General features: G+C 40.5%; 1 protein-coding gene across 2 annotated transcripts; it reads left to right on the top strand.

Annotated features, from left to right (window-relative positions):
• The first annotated feature begins 3,446 nt into the window (after positions 1-3,446).
• Positions 3,447-11,980, top strand: LOC114784307 (inhibitory synaptic factor 2A-like). Of its 2 annotated transcripts, none has more exons than XM_028969595.1 (5): positions 3,447-3,677; positions 7,704-8,819; positions 10,354-10,425; positions 11,074-11,337; positions 11,576-11,980. In XM_028969595.1, the coding sequence occupies exons 2-4, from the start codon at positions 7,711-7,713 to the stop codon at positions 11,084-11,086; spliced, it is 1,194 nt and encodes a 397-aa protein (XP_028825428.1). In that variant the 5' UTR covers positions 3,447-3,677; positions 7,704-7,710; the 3' UTR covers positions 11,087-11,337; positions 11,576-11,980. The 2 variants fall into 2 exon arrangements, with proteins under 2 accessions (XP_028825428.1, XP_028825427.1); XM_028969594.1 differs by having other exon boundaries at positions 11,069-11,337.
• The last annotated feature ends 3,127 nt before the right edge of the window (positions 11,981-15,107 follow it).

Here is a 15,107-nt window from a genome sequence, read left to right as displayed (position 1 = left end):
GCAGTCTCACTGAGTGCTTTGTGAATGAGAGCCGCCCTGCCTTGTGAGTGATGGCCGGCCCATGGCAGTAACGTCTAATCACATCTGCTCACTCAGCTGCAATTGAGAAAGATGTAAGGGAAGACAGGGAGGCAGAGGGATTGATTTTATGCTTTGGACAAAACTCTCATTAGGATAATTTTACGCTATTTCATGTAAATGACCAAATGAACAATAGACAAATAGTAATTTTGAGTTAAATTTGAGATCCTTTTGAAAAACCTGTGCATGGACTGCACTGTAAAAAATCTATTCTGGAGGTTGGTAAATATTATTCATTCAAGTTGAGTAAAATATAGTTAATTAAATTAGTCAATGAGCTAAATCTAATCATGCCACTGATATGTTAAAGCACGAGTGTGTGACCAACAAAAGCCTTTTTAAATAGGCAATCAATAAAACTGACTGCCTCTTTGCTGGAACATTTAGATTAAGTGTACGCTCTTGGTGGGGAAGAATGTCTCATTTTAAAAGTTCATGTTACATAAAGGGGTTAATTTAATCCTGTCAGTTCAGTAAATTCAGAAACTTTCAGGTATTACTACTCAACTGGGCTTATTGAACTGGCTCCATCCTCTCTCCAGCTCATCTGTCCTACACCTTTTATGTTCTGCAACCTGCACTTGAAATCTAATTATGACCATCTTAAAGCAGGTATCTTTAAAGCTTGCAGAACAAAAGGTGGAAGAATCAAAACTGTGAATATCCAACCAACCAGATCTATTATTCAGAGTTCAGCCTAAAATATCTCTCATGACTTTGAGGAACTATCCCTTAAATATAATATTCCAAAGAAAATATTTATCTCTTCAATTCAAAAGCACTCTTTGGAAATCATTGGAGTTTCACCAGTAGAGGAAATTATTATGGAAACCCCCAAACATCTATCTATCAATCTAAAGTTGTATAAGTGGTTGATGCAGACTTGTACTGTATTGTATTACATATAATATAATCTATAAAACAATTATTCATGCTGAAATTAAATAAAAATATTGTTAATAAAAGTTTTCTTGCCTACTGAAGTGTTTTCTGTAAATGTTAGAAACATGTAAAAACAGAATGCAATGAAAATTAATTGATCCAAAAGATCCCCTAATATGAAGCTCTTTTTCAAAAATTATAATTAACATTTTTTTTCCACTAAAAGTTTGAAGTTTGACAGGTAGGTCCAGTATCCACCCACCCACTAAAATGCATGTAAATGTGGACTTTTCAACAAAATGGTTGCCACGTCGACATAGTTTATAGAGACATCAGCATTATTGCAATAAAGGGGCAGAAAAAGCAAATGCTGTATCGAATCAAATTCGGTACGTGTGTGTACAGTTGTACGCAAAATGTGTGCACCAAATTTCGTAGGCGTGGGGCACTGGGGGGCTCTACATCGGATAATTGAAATGTGCACATTAGCCATTTTCTGGGCTTGAATTGGCCTGTGTCAAAACGCTCAACTGTGATTTGTGACTTGGCGGACTGCACCACAGTGAATTGTGCTTTTGCTTGGACCTCAGTATCGTGGCTCGTGGCTATATTTTACTATTATTACTTTTGTTGGTGTTGTAGCCTTTAATAATGATGTAAAAATGTGATGTCTCTTTTCGGTCAGCAAACAGTGCATCTGAAGCCATCACCATCTGCCTGATCTTCCAGATCGTCTCTCATTGATGGTGGTTTGTTCTTTTGTGGACTTGCAAAGGTTTAACAAGAAGTTCGAGAAGAGCAGATATCAGCTAGGTGGTTATCGGATCTTCTCTTCATGAACTTGTGGTTGTGCAGGTGTGTGTTCTGTGGTTGGGTACTTTGTTCTGAGTGGCATTTTCATTTTTCCTTGCTTTTTACTGTAGAGGTTATCAACCATACCACATTGATGCTTTTCAGCTAAGCGATTAGGATCCAGATGGACCATAGGTTGACTGAACTTTGCTTACCTCTCCAACATCTCTTCCAGCAGCTGCTAATACTGATGCAACGTGAGGCAGCAGGCTGGTGAAAGGGTAAGAATGTATGGTAGCTCTGGACTGAAATGCCTCGATTTAATGTAACGAGTGTGATTTTTCAACCCTGCTTCAACCCTGTCCATGGTGCTAAAATAAACAGTGCTTGATGCATTGGCCTGGTAGTGTGTGGAAGCAAGAAGAGGAACGTCGCAAAGCACACACAAGCCACTGGACAAAACAAAGTGCCAGACTAGAAGTTTGAAACGAGACTTTGGGGGTTAATTAATCACTCTTAACAGTTTCAGATGCAGAAGCTGGGACAGAGGACACATAAATCAATTAGGCTCCCTGAGAGTCAGCACTTCAGGAAAAGCAGCTCCAGGCCAGACGCATCAATCTGCCGAGCACAGAAAAGCACACTCCCCAGTCAAGCATCAATTTCAGGGAGGTGAAATATATAGAATGTTGTTTGCAAAGCATAGTCACAATCCATGCAGGCAGTGTTACAACAAAACAAGTTTTCTGGGACTATAGGCAGAATACTACACATTGTTCATATTATTAGTAATCCATGATAATTGTCCTCGTTCCTAAAAATTAACTATTGTGAAACTTACAGCAGAAAATGTTAACTATCTTAATTGACAGTTGTGGACTCCTGTGCCATCCAGCCTGGGCCACAAGAGCAATGAAAACATCTGAACAAGACCTTTTATGCCCTTAGTGTGCTATAACTCGTCTTCAAACACATAGAAGGCATCTGCTTCTATTATCTCCCTGCTCTGCCAATATGGGTACATGTCCTCTAAGGGCCTACACACACATACAACACCTATAGATTTTAACGCTCTCTACCCTGTGGAAACAAAAATATTTTAGTGGCACAGCTGGCATCTAAAATACTTGAACCCAAAATCTTAAAGTTACGCATCATGCAGAAGCGCAAGTCCCGAACCACCGAGGTGCAACTGAGGTCCCCTTGCTGCACGCAGCTCATTTAGGGTGATGGGATAAATTAAGTTTTAATAAATATAAATATACAGTGGAACAATGGTGTGTGGCACACAGTCTTACATTTAGAGGGTCCTAACTGGATGGCTCCTGTGAGGGATTAGGACCCATGCACTCATGTGGATTTTATGCACATTCTGATTCTGAGGCTCTGTTTTAAAAAGCATCAAACCTTCAGAAGCCAAGTGAACAGTAATGAAACTGCAGTGTGCTGATATTCCCTGATGCCCATCTCCATGAAAATACAGGTTATGGTTTAAAAAAAAAACCAAAAAAAAAAAACCCTGTGCAATTCTGACTGTATGTGTGTCTTTGGTAGAAAAGATTTCCTCATTTGCTCTATCTCCCTCCCTACCTCCAACCTTTTATGCTCCTCCTCCTCTGACTCGCTCTCTCTCTCTCTCTCACCCACACACCCACACTCACAGACTGCAGTGGCTGCAGTCTGAAAGGAACATGCTGCTTCTGAGTCTGTGTGTGTGTCATTCTGTGCACAAGAGTGTGTGAGTGTAAAGGTGGTGGTAGGCATTTTAGACGACCCATGGATTTCCTTTTATCTTTTGGATACCCAGAACAAGCTGCTGTCTGTCTGTCCGCCGTGGTCCCTGTGTGTGTACGTGTATGTGTGTGTTTATAACATTGGAGTTCTTCGGACACCTTTAATTCTCTATTGATTAGCCTACCACGGTAAGTTGTGTGTGTGTGTGTGTGTGTGTCTGTGTGTGCATTTGTGTATAGCTGTTTTATGTGCCTTCTCACTTTTCTATACATTAGTGGATGCTGTATTATAATTATATTTACATAGCAATAACTAAATTAGCACTGTCCTAGTGTGTGTGGGTTTATCTGCATGTGTAATTTGAAAAAAAAAAATGCATATCTCTCTAACACACACATACACTTTCATTTGTGTATATGTGTAATGTATCTGAGCAGTCAGTAAGTATTTCCGGCCTCTGTCATATCAACCATAAACTAAAGTTCAACTACAACATTTACACTTGAAAGACATGTCAGACATGGCATCACCACAGAATATAGTAATATGTCGTATAATATCAGAGCAGGAGAAAAAAATTCCATAATTATTCATCCCCGGGGCAGCTGCACATCTGGCAGCTCATACTGGTTTGCAGTAGACTATTTAAATTTCAGTCATTTCATTGGCCGGGTTGAGGAATACAGAGACAGGGCTGATGTTTGTGCTGTGGCTGGGTGTAGGTGGCATAAAAATGATATTACGATCTAATTATATGTATCACAGAGTAGGAAATTAATATGCAGAAATGGCATAACTTATTTGTAAGTATGATGAGAAAGGCTGTTTAATATGCATAAAGGACATTGTAAGTGCAATGCTGAATTAAATAGATTCCTGACCTGGAATAAAGTTGTAGTAATTAAACAACATTTGATAATGTTATGAATAATCTATTAGGTTCTAGTTTTGGTAACTGATAGGAAAATACCACATTTGGCAACCATTAGAGCATTTTAATTATCTAATGGTCTTCTAATATATTAATGGTCAGTTGAAAAGACACACTGATCTACTGATTGGAGAATTTCTGTGTAACTGAGGAGCAGTATTTTTTGGCCTGAGTGTAATTAAAATTATACAAACGTACCTGTAAAAGTCACACAATGCACAACTCAAAAACACAGGAATTTAAGAATACAGACAGAACGAGGACAGGACACGGCTAGGATACATTTATAATAATTTGACCAGATTGAAACAATCAGGGCAACCAGAAACACAAGACAAGGCAAACACAAAATCCCGGTCCGGAGTACCAGGAAATTCTGGATTGTAAAATGCGCTGTTCTTGATGCATTCAAATGTGTCTTGTACACACTGCAGAAAGCATTGGCATTGCTTTCAAAAGTGAAATAGGTTTGAGGACCAAATGAGAGCTCTGATTCCCATACAAAGACAGTGAAGATGTCACATGACACCAGTCTAACATGTACCTTCATTAACATTTGTCTGTAGCACATACTGTCTAAAGGGTTGTTGAGTGTGTTGATCAGGGTCCTATTAGTTGCAAAATGAGTTGCATGAAGGTCAACTTTCTCATAGTTAGAACACAGCCTGGTCTAGATGAGGTCAGTTCCTGTAATGTTAGCAGTAAGGTTTCATTTCAATCCATGTGAAACATTATTCACGCGCCTCAAACCAATGTGCATGCTCCCAGCTCCAAAGAGGTTCAAATCGCTGCAACAAGGGTTTTAACTCTCTTTGGCATGTGCATTGAGACATGAATGAAAATAATGTAATACGATTTGTGCCAAAGTCTAGACTTTTTTTTCTAGTTTAAATTGATTTTGGAACAGCCTTCCCTTATATAGTAGGTCATCAGTGTGTTTCATTCAATTCATACAAAGTTCATACAATTGAAATTGTTAGCTTAGTACAGGTAAGTTTTTTTTCATTATCTATAAACATAGAGCCGTTTCTCCATGCCAAAATGTTTATATCGTGATGTGTGGCATAGTTGCTTTTTGCACTGAGTGCTAACATGTAGAGTAGAATACAGTTGCAATCTTATCACACATTGTGCAATCAAAACGTCAAATGTTCAAGAGTCACTTATGTGACAAGAAATTGCAGTAAAAAGGTACGGCAAAGGTGGTGGTTTTTCGAGCAGAGCCTAGAATTTGTGTACATGTGTACATGGCATAAAAATGTGAATCTGAGAATTATTGTGAGAATTCTGTCACCTCCACAGAAAGTATACAATTTACAATTGTGGCTTTTGACCTTGCATAATTGAGGCAAACAGGCATTGGCTTTTAGGCTAACCCATAGATAAATATCTTCTCATCGCACGACATGCTTCTGAAATGAGAGCGCCATGTTTAAGAATGGCAAATCAATGAACCACAAGACAAACAAATCATTTTCTCTTGTCTCTGTGATACTTGTACCTTTTTTCCCATAAAATGCTAATGCTTTGTTTGGGGGCAAAAAAAAACTACCACGCTGTCCCATATTGTGTGCATTGAGTATTTAAATTGCTGTGCAGCCATCAGAAATGTTGTACTCTTGACCTTATTGAACACAGCATCTATTAAAGCAAGTGAGAGTCAGCGGGGGTGAAGGGGAACCGATTGTTCTGACCCAGTCAGTTGTGTTCTTTTAGATCATGTTCCTAAGGTTGCATTTGAGATTTTAATTTAACACTGAAATATCAAGGCAATGCACTTTCAACGAATGACAGAATGAGAGGGGGGATTAATAATATTAGCTTTGGTCTAGGGTAATGTAATGATTTTTTGCCCCCAGTTTTTTTTTTTGAAATTATGAAGTACTGTAAGGCTGAACAGACAACATCATCTACTGAAGCACTCCACTGAATTTAAGAGGATTACTTTTGCAATTTTAGACTGCATGCATTATTCATAATCCTTGAAACGGCCATGGCCAGACTAACAGAGCTGGCGGGGGGATAAGAGGGAGAGAGGGGATAAGAGACAGAAAAGACTGTGCATCCTTCTCAGATTCCTCTAATGCCCCTTCTTAAATACTATGATATAAATGCCTCCGAAGCGGTGGTGGCTCCATCTGACCCACAGCAGGCAATACAACACATTACCTGGCAGATGTACAGTGATGGGTCAGACAAGCGGGATTAGGTTACCTCGCGCTGCAGCGGGTGTACACTCCAGTGTTCTGAAAACGTGAAACGTGAAAGGAAAAACTGGTCAAATAAAATTAAAAAACGAAGACAGTACAAAAATAACAGGGAATAACAGGTACAGGGAAGTAAAGACCATTGACCAAACGAAGACGTGACACAATTTAACTTAAATACACATATAAACAGCTGCACACAATCAGGAAAATCTGGCAGACAACATAGACACTGTAAAACTCCGGACCGGAACATGGGACCGGAGCACCCCCTCAGATTCAAGTGGTGTCAGTTCGCTCTGACTAGTATTTCTCTGAGTTACCGTGATAATTGCCTTGTTTCCACTTGTTAGTATTAGTATAAATGTATGTGTGCTGTGCATTGCCCTTGGTCGGTCATACATCCACTTACCCTCTGTTTGTGTGTGCCTGTAGTATAAGGAAGCAACACTAGATGGAGCTGTCTGAATCTTAATTGTCCACTTGTGTTCTCTGAAAGCTAAAGAACATTCTAGAAGTGATTTTTGTGAATAATGTCCAATGGGACATGCTTCATGTTTGTATTTAATCTATGCTAATGAATGTCCTCACTGAAGGGGCTAGTTGTTAGTACTGCCACCGCTGTTCTCAGCTACGTTAAACTGTACGTCTGCGCTGTGTACCAAAATACCCGGGCCTGATGGGCCGCACAAGCTTGCGAAGATGCCCATGTCTGCGTATTTATGCAGTTGTTTATCTCAGCCCCATGCCTGTTGAAAGGATGAGTAAAGGATGAGTTACAGATCACAGTTTTGCTGAGTACACTGATAAAGCCACTGCCGGGGTCACTGGCAGGATTCTAAAAGCATTAAATATTAAAACTCAAGATAAATGAATGTACTGTTTTTAACTTTGTTCTGGATATGTGAACATGCAACTAGCCTTTCACAAAAAAATTAGAACAAAGGGAAAATATGAATAAATTTGAATAAAACCTAAATTCTCTTTTCTTTTTTGAATGAAATGCTTCATTCATTTTCGTTGGTTAATTTTTTTATTCGTAATCCCTTGTTTTAATGTAGTTTGTTTTTCCCCAGAGGTGGGATGGTGACCCGTGAACACAGAAGCTGCTATGCTCTGTCTGACTCTGGCTCAGACTCTGAAGTCCCGCCCTCCCTCGCGTGCGAGTCGCCGGTCTCCCACGATTCTCGGAGGCGGAGCCGTGCACTGCAGGTGCGCTTCAGAGACACGGGGGACTGGCAGGGCCGTAAAGCACCTGTGCGTACGCAGCGCTGGGCCTCGTGTAAGGTGCAGAGCTGCAGGCGGAGATCCTCCCACCTGACTCGCAGCGCGGCGGTGCAGACGTCACCTGACCTGGCCCAGCGCTACTGCACCTTCCCCCCTCAACGCCACACACACAGGGACAGCCGCAGTCTGCAGGATGGCGGCTTCCAGAATAACAACAGGACAGAGGGAGAGGACGAAGAAAGAGGGAAGGAGGGGAAGAGTGTGCAAGGGACACACAGCGAATGCAGAGGAGACAACGAGAAGTGCCTGAACGCGAACAGCACAGATGAGAGCTGGGAAACGCATCCTGACACTCACACACACTCACAGCCCCAAAAAGCCTCACGTACAAACGTATACCCTGACACACACTTACATACACATACACGCCCTGACACACATTCAGATTTGCACCCTGAACCACAGTCACACACATCCATATATTTTGAGCATGTGTCTGTGTGCGAACGCATTTCAAACACACACACTTGCACACACACACATCCTCGATCTGCTCCAAAGGATCCTAAGGGACCGACAAGATGGCAGGAGGAGAGGGGAGGGTCCAAATCGAGAGGAATGAGCAATCAGGAGGAGTTACAAATGAAAGGTGAGAGGTCAGATGTCCCATGGCCCAACGTTACACACATCCACCACAGACGAGGCAGCTTGCAGTTCAACAGCATGCAAACGCACACACACATTCGTTCACAAACGCACACACTCCCACGAGCCCAGCGCCAGACTGGCCCACACGTGCCATTCGCGGGAAACTCAGCCAGGCAGGCGGGGGAACCTGCGGGCCTAGAGGAGGACAGGATACGTCTACAGCACATGGAGGCCATGATGAGCTGCAGCCTGGAGACCATCAGAGTGCTGCTGGGAGTCATACAAGAGCTGGAGCGAACACAAGCAATCAGGGAGGGGTGAGGAACTTGACTTCTGCACAACTCTTATTATCTCCACCTACACACAAAGCCGGGGGGCAACAATTTCATAAACTTATTGCAAAAAAATTCAGTTTTTGCAGGATATCGTTATATAGGTTTATATTTACTTTTACAGCATTTATCAGACACCCTCATCCAGAGCAGCAGTCAGTAGTTACAAGGACAGGCCGGGTGGTTAAGGAAGCGGCCCCGTAATCAGAAGGTTGCTGGTTCAAATCCCGCTCCACCAAGGTACCACTGAGCAATGTAGCTTCTCCGCATACTGGGGACAGCAGTGGCAATGGCGTCATTGCAGTGGTCTGTTCATGTCCTGGGCAAATGTTTTCTGAGCCTGCATAGCTCCAAGACACTGCATACTACTTATTTTTCCAAGGATCCATCTTAATGTTTCCTTTAGTAATAATAATAAGAATAATAAATTATTACGAGAACACGCTCATTATTATTATCATTTTTGTTGTTACTTAATGTATGAAATAATTATTATGACCATTGGTTGTGACAGTTGCATGAGTGTAATATCACTGTACTACACTGTGTACTACACCCCTTTTAAAAGGAAAAAGAAAGAAATAAAACCACCAGACAGAGACATTCACAGTTTCTAAATGACTGGTTCATGCAGTGGCAATCAGGCTGGCAGACATCCCAACAGCACCCATGAGGTCACTCTCTGAACGTTCGGCTTCAATCATGCAGACACACGCAAGGTGTTTTTTTTTAACTGAACTAATAAGTGCCATTTGTTTCATTTTTCATGTTCTGTTCATCAACCTGGATTGTCATCAGAAACCTAAGTGGTTACACACATGGGTACTGGTGCATCCAGCTTTACATATGAAAAGAAAACAACAAGTGTATAACTAAGGCAAACAGGTGAATAGGGGCAGTTTTCAACTGGGCCTTATACCTCATGGGCTGTGAGTTTGAATCCTGGCCACAACCTTCTGTTTGTAGATTTTGCATGTTCTCCCCATATTGGTCCTCTGGGTTCTCAGGTTTCCTAAAGTTGTCTAATAGCATTTACCCTAAAGTGTAAAGTGAAAGTTTTTGTCGTTGTGATATACAGAAGAGCACAGCACATAGTGCACATAACAGATGGTGTCTTCTGCATTTAATTCATCGCCAGTTGTGAGCAGTGAGCAGCCATGAATGTGTCTGTAGGTGTGAATGGGTGAGTGAATGCTTTGTCCTGTGTGTCCTGCGGTGGGTTGGTGCCCTGCCCTGCACCTGGTGTCCTTGGATGGGACTGGATGAGTAGGACTAAGTGGTTATGGAAAGTGAGTGAGGCCTAGAATTGTCACCATGTGCAATGGAGGTTCCCAATATTTTCAGCATCTGTAAAAATGAAGTTACTATTTCTATAATTCCAATTAAGTGAACACATAAGGCCCAGTTTGTTTAGTCCAAAAAAATGGACCTTCATAAGACAACTTTACAACTTTATAGTAAGATTTAGAGACTATTCTTTCTCACTTACTTGAAGTAAGTTTGCCACATCTGCCTATAGGCTGCTGTATCGGACCGGTCAGGATACGGCCAACTGTGACACCTGCAGGAACAGTGCCTGTATCATCTACAGGTGAGTGAATAACTGACACACTTTCACGAGCACTTTCACATCATCACACTCTTTCAAACATTTATCTCGCCATTACAGCCTCCATTATGGTCTTTGAATTTCATTTGGTTTTTACATTTTGAAAGAACATAAAATTGTCTGTCCGTGTGCGTTTTAGTCTAATACATCCATTTATCCACCTCTCTCATGTTCACAAATGTGTGGAGTACTCAGATCAACATACACCAACAAAACAGACCTGCCTAACATACATGTTTATTACCACACACACACACACAAATGGAACAATGTACCAAAATGTATTAAACACTATATACAAACTTCAAAAACTTGCTGAGAGGCAGAGAGAAACTTCACAACGAGGATATTCAGAGTTAAGAATCTGATTATCTGAAACTAAAGCTGGCACGTAAGGTGATTGGGACAGACAGGAGCAGGTGATGATTGTAGCTCAGAATGCAGGTGAAGGTGGGCGTGGCACAGTGGGAATGACACAGTGTTATGGACAAGTGTGCAGTAGATGTTTTGCAATAGAACCCTTCTAGAGGTTCTGGAGGTGTTTTGCATTTTTCAGTTTATGAATGTTCTGAAACAATGAGAATGTATTAGAGCATTATGAGATATGGTGATGTGTGTGTTACAGCGTAGAGCTGGATTTTAAGATGCAAGAGGAACGCTTACAGCCGGTGATGATGCGTCTCTGTGCCGCACCCCTACAACCTTTGTCCCCATCTCACGAAATCTTCAGCTCCATCCCCAAACCACACCCACGGTCTGAGTCCAAGAAGCCTCCACGCTGGCGCCCATGGTTCCTCTGACGCTGAATCCCCCCCATGAGAACCCTGCCAAACTAATGGACCTCTGTGAGGGAAGTTCAGAACATGGTGCATCAGCAGTCACTGGGATCCGATGGTAAGAAACAATGCAGGGTTCTGTTCCTAGACAGCAGTTATAATATGTATAGCTGCAGTGAAAAAGAAAGGGCACCCTGCATGGTTTTTGATGACAATTGATGCTTTTTACTGGCATCTGGCGGTGAAAATGTGAATTGCAACTCACAAACAATCAGTTAAACGTCCGTGAATTGTTTTTTGACTGTGTGCACTAAACCTTGCAGAGGAGCTGATGTTATTTTACCATCTTTTTACAGGTTTCCTTTTTGGACAGAACAAGGAATCTCATCACCATTATTACAAATAATGGACCAAAACACGACTACAAAAACATTAATTCATGCAAACATGCATGCACGCAAAAGTAGAGGTACTTGTTCAAATGGATTGACAAAATAGTAAAGACAAACTGCTAATGCTTGACACAAAGTGGTAAAGAATATTTTGCTAATTCACTTTGTATATTCTGATTAATTAATTATTTCAGAGTTCTTATGTCCACAGACACTAATGTAAAATGGGTGGAGAACAGAACTGAAACAGATTTAATGATCTTTTTGCAAAATTCATTCAATAACTCACATCAACAAAGTTATTATAGATTTTATTGATTTAATAATGCATTTTACATAATGAAAAAATAAAATATTTTTTTGACTGTATGATGATTTTTTTCTCAACAAATACAACCACCAAATTCACATTTGAATGTAAATGTATTTAAAATGAAGAAAAAAGTGGTGTGAAGCTAAGTTTAATTTTAACAGTCCTTGAAAATGTTACTATCTATTGGTTTCACTGTACTTCACAACAGGCCTCTCGGCAGGTACAAGCCATAAAACTGTTGTTTAATTTGATGGAAATATATTTGAAAGTCTTTTCCCAGCCACTGGGGATGGATGTAAAAATGTATTTGTTGTTAAATGGTGAGGGGGAGGGACCTTTAGTCAGATCATTTAATTGTGTGAGATTGTGAGTAGGTGTCAGGTCTAGAACAATCTAGAATGTCTTTAACAACCTCTACCCTGGTTCCATTCCCAGGTTCTTTAGTTCCATTTCCTTATGTCCCTGTGTTACAGTAAATTACTGTCACTCATTGACGCTGATAAACTTTTGAACTGTGTCTGGGAACTGTTTGTCTGAACTAAAAAAACACACCTTTCTTCTGAGTCCATTTGCTGTGAAGGGTCAACTGTACGCCACTGTGTGTACAGTCAAAAGTCTAAAAGGCTTTTTCAGTACAAGCACACAAAATCAATAAGTATAATAGAAATGTACAGTTATATTACTATTTGTAATCCAAACAAAGCACTCTGTTACACAAAATATATATAATACATATAACAAAAAATGATCAATTTAATTAAGAGCTTGAATAAAGGCAAGATATAGAAAGGAACCATTTGGTTGTTAAATTTGTTCCGACACGCAAAACCCTTCACAATTGTGCCTGTACACTACAAATATTGTATAGCAGTTAGCAAAAATTTTATAGTGAACACAGTATCAAAAAGAAATGGACCATCCTTCAAAGTTAAATAGTAAACATTAAGTAATCACAGTAGTTACACTTATGTTTGGCAGCTTTGTATGTATTTTGGCACATGTTTGGATGACTTTGGGCTGAAATAGGCATTTGTCAACACTGCTTGTACACAAGTCATGTACTGACCAGAATTAATTTGTCAAAAAAGAGGAATAGGGAAATCACCCATATTAAAGTTAATAAACAATATTCAACTTCCAATGATAAATAATTCCACTCCAGAAAAGAGTAGTTAGATAGAAACAACCAGCAAATGGCACTTATTTGTCTATTTATTTATCTTAGGATAAAAATAGCAGCTACATGTTGGAAAACATGATGGAAGACTGAAATAAGTGTGCTTAAAATAAGAAATGGGTATAAAGGATGATTTTCTTTACTGCCTTTTACCACAACTGAACCAATAAAGATTGCTCATTATAATTTTATGCTGTACATTTTTTTTTAGTAATGAACAAGGTCATTGTTCACATTTGTCTCTTTATGTCATCTAGTTGTTAAAAGCATGTTGTACTTGGACAATTCTTTGCTCAGATTTAGTTGCTTCATTGATCTCATTGGCATTTTTATTCCACAATCATGAGATTGTGCTCTGGTCCATATTATATTCCAGTTTGGAGCTTCCTGTTGTCTATGGTGTCATCGCAATTTCCTGATAGTCTGTATCCGATGTTCCGTGTGCAAATATAGCCTCATGTTGTCATTTTATTTTAATTTGTTTTGTACCGGTCTATATGATTTTTTTGGTAGTAAATCCACTGTTGCAAAGGCGTCCTTTTCTCGTTTGACCCCCTATCAATAAGCAAGATTTCTGGCTCCCAGTTGTATCTTATACAGGTAAGGAGCTGACATTGGGAGCTTCTCAACTTTTTACTTGTTTTAAAGACACGTGTACGTTGAAGCAATCAATCTATCCAGATTACAAACTCTGCTCCCTGGCCAAGAACAAAAAACTTTCCAGGGATTTCAGGGTGTCCCCTGCGTGGGCGTGGGGTTGCAATAGCGGCTGGCTGTACTCATGGTCGGCAGGCCTGGAAGCCCTCGGGGGTGGATACAATGTCAGAGGCTGGGATGGAATTTTGGTCATGAGTGGAAGAATTAGTAGGTAATATCAAGGAGCAAATGAGAGACAGGAGGGAATTCCAAAAAGGCAAGGTTGGGGCAAAGAAGGTCAGCTTCAGGCGTGGTCAGTCAGCGAACGTGAGGTAAATCCCACTTTTATACTGTCCCCTACCTTAGGTGTGGTGTACTCCGACAAGGTCCAGTACGCCCCTGTGTCCCCTGGTGACTGGGAGGGCGGACAACAGCCTTGACAAGACTGTGGGCCTACACGAGGCTGGAATGGGCTTCAAGGCCTCCGCCAAGCAGCTGGTTGACAAGTTAACCACAGTTTGTGTGATTATTCAAAAATGGAAGAATGATAAAATAACTGCCAATTTCTCTCAGGCTGGAGCCCCACGCAACATCTTACCTCATGAGTTTCAATGATAATGAAAACGACGTGGAACCAGAACAGAACTGCTCAGGAGGAACTTGTCAATGATCTCAAGCCAGTTGGGACCATAGTCACCAAGAAAACAGATGGTAACATACAACGCTGTGAAGAACTGAAATCCTGCAGTGCCCACAAGGTCCCCTTGCTCAAGAAAGCGCACGTACAGGTTTGCCACTGAACATCTTAATGATCCAGAGGAGAACTGGTTGAAAGTGTTGTGGTCAGATGAGCACCGTCAAACATGGTGCTTTGGGAATGTTTGTCTGCCAAGGTTACAGGACAACTGCATTGCATTAAACAGAGTATGGATGAGGCCATGTACAGTCAAATCTTGAGTGAAAACCTTCTGCTCTCAGCCAGGCCATTGAAAATGACTTGAAGAGGATTTGCAAAGATTAGTTGGACAAAATTCCCCTGAGATATGCACAAACCTTGTGGTCAAATACAAGGTCGTCTCACGTCTCACGTGATTTGGTGACAAAGGTATTGCCACCATGTACTAAAGCACATTTACAACAGTGTTTACTTCTTTCATTCATGAAGTATAAAAGTATAACTATTTTGTAATGCATTTTTATTGTTCTATTTCACTGTTCAAATAAACCTACAATGAATTTATTTACTGATAATTTCTTTGTAGTTGAAAAACTTCCAAAACCAGCAAAGGGTTCAAATAAGTATTTCCCCCTTTGTAAAAGCTAAATGAAAACTTCCTGCTATGTCAGATTCCTTGCATTCAATTTAAATA

This window comes from Denticeps clupeoides, chromosome 2 (assembly GCF_900700375.1).
Source record: "Denticeps clupeoides chromosome 2, fDenClu1.1, whole genome shotgun sequence".
Taxonomy (NCBI): Eukaryota; Metazoa; Chordata; class Actinopteri; order Clupeiformes; family Denticipitidae; genus Denticeps; species Denticeps clupeoides.
This window is presented reverse-complemented; position numbering and strand designations above follow the sequence as displayed.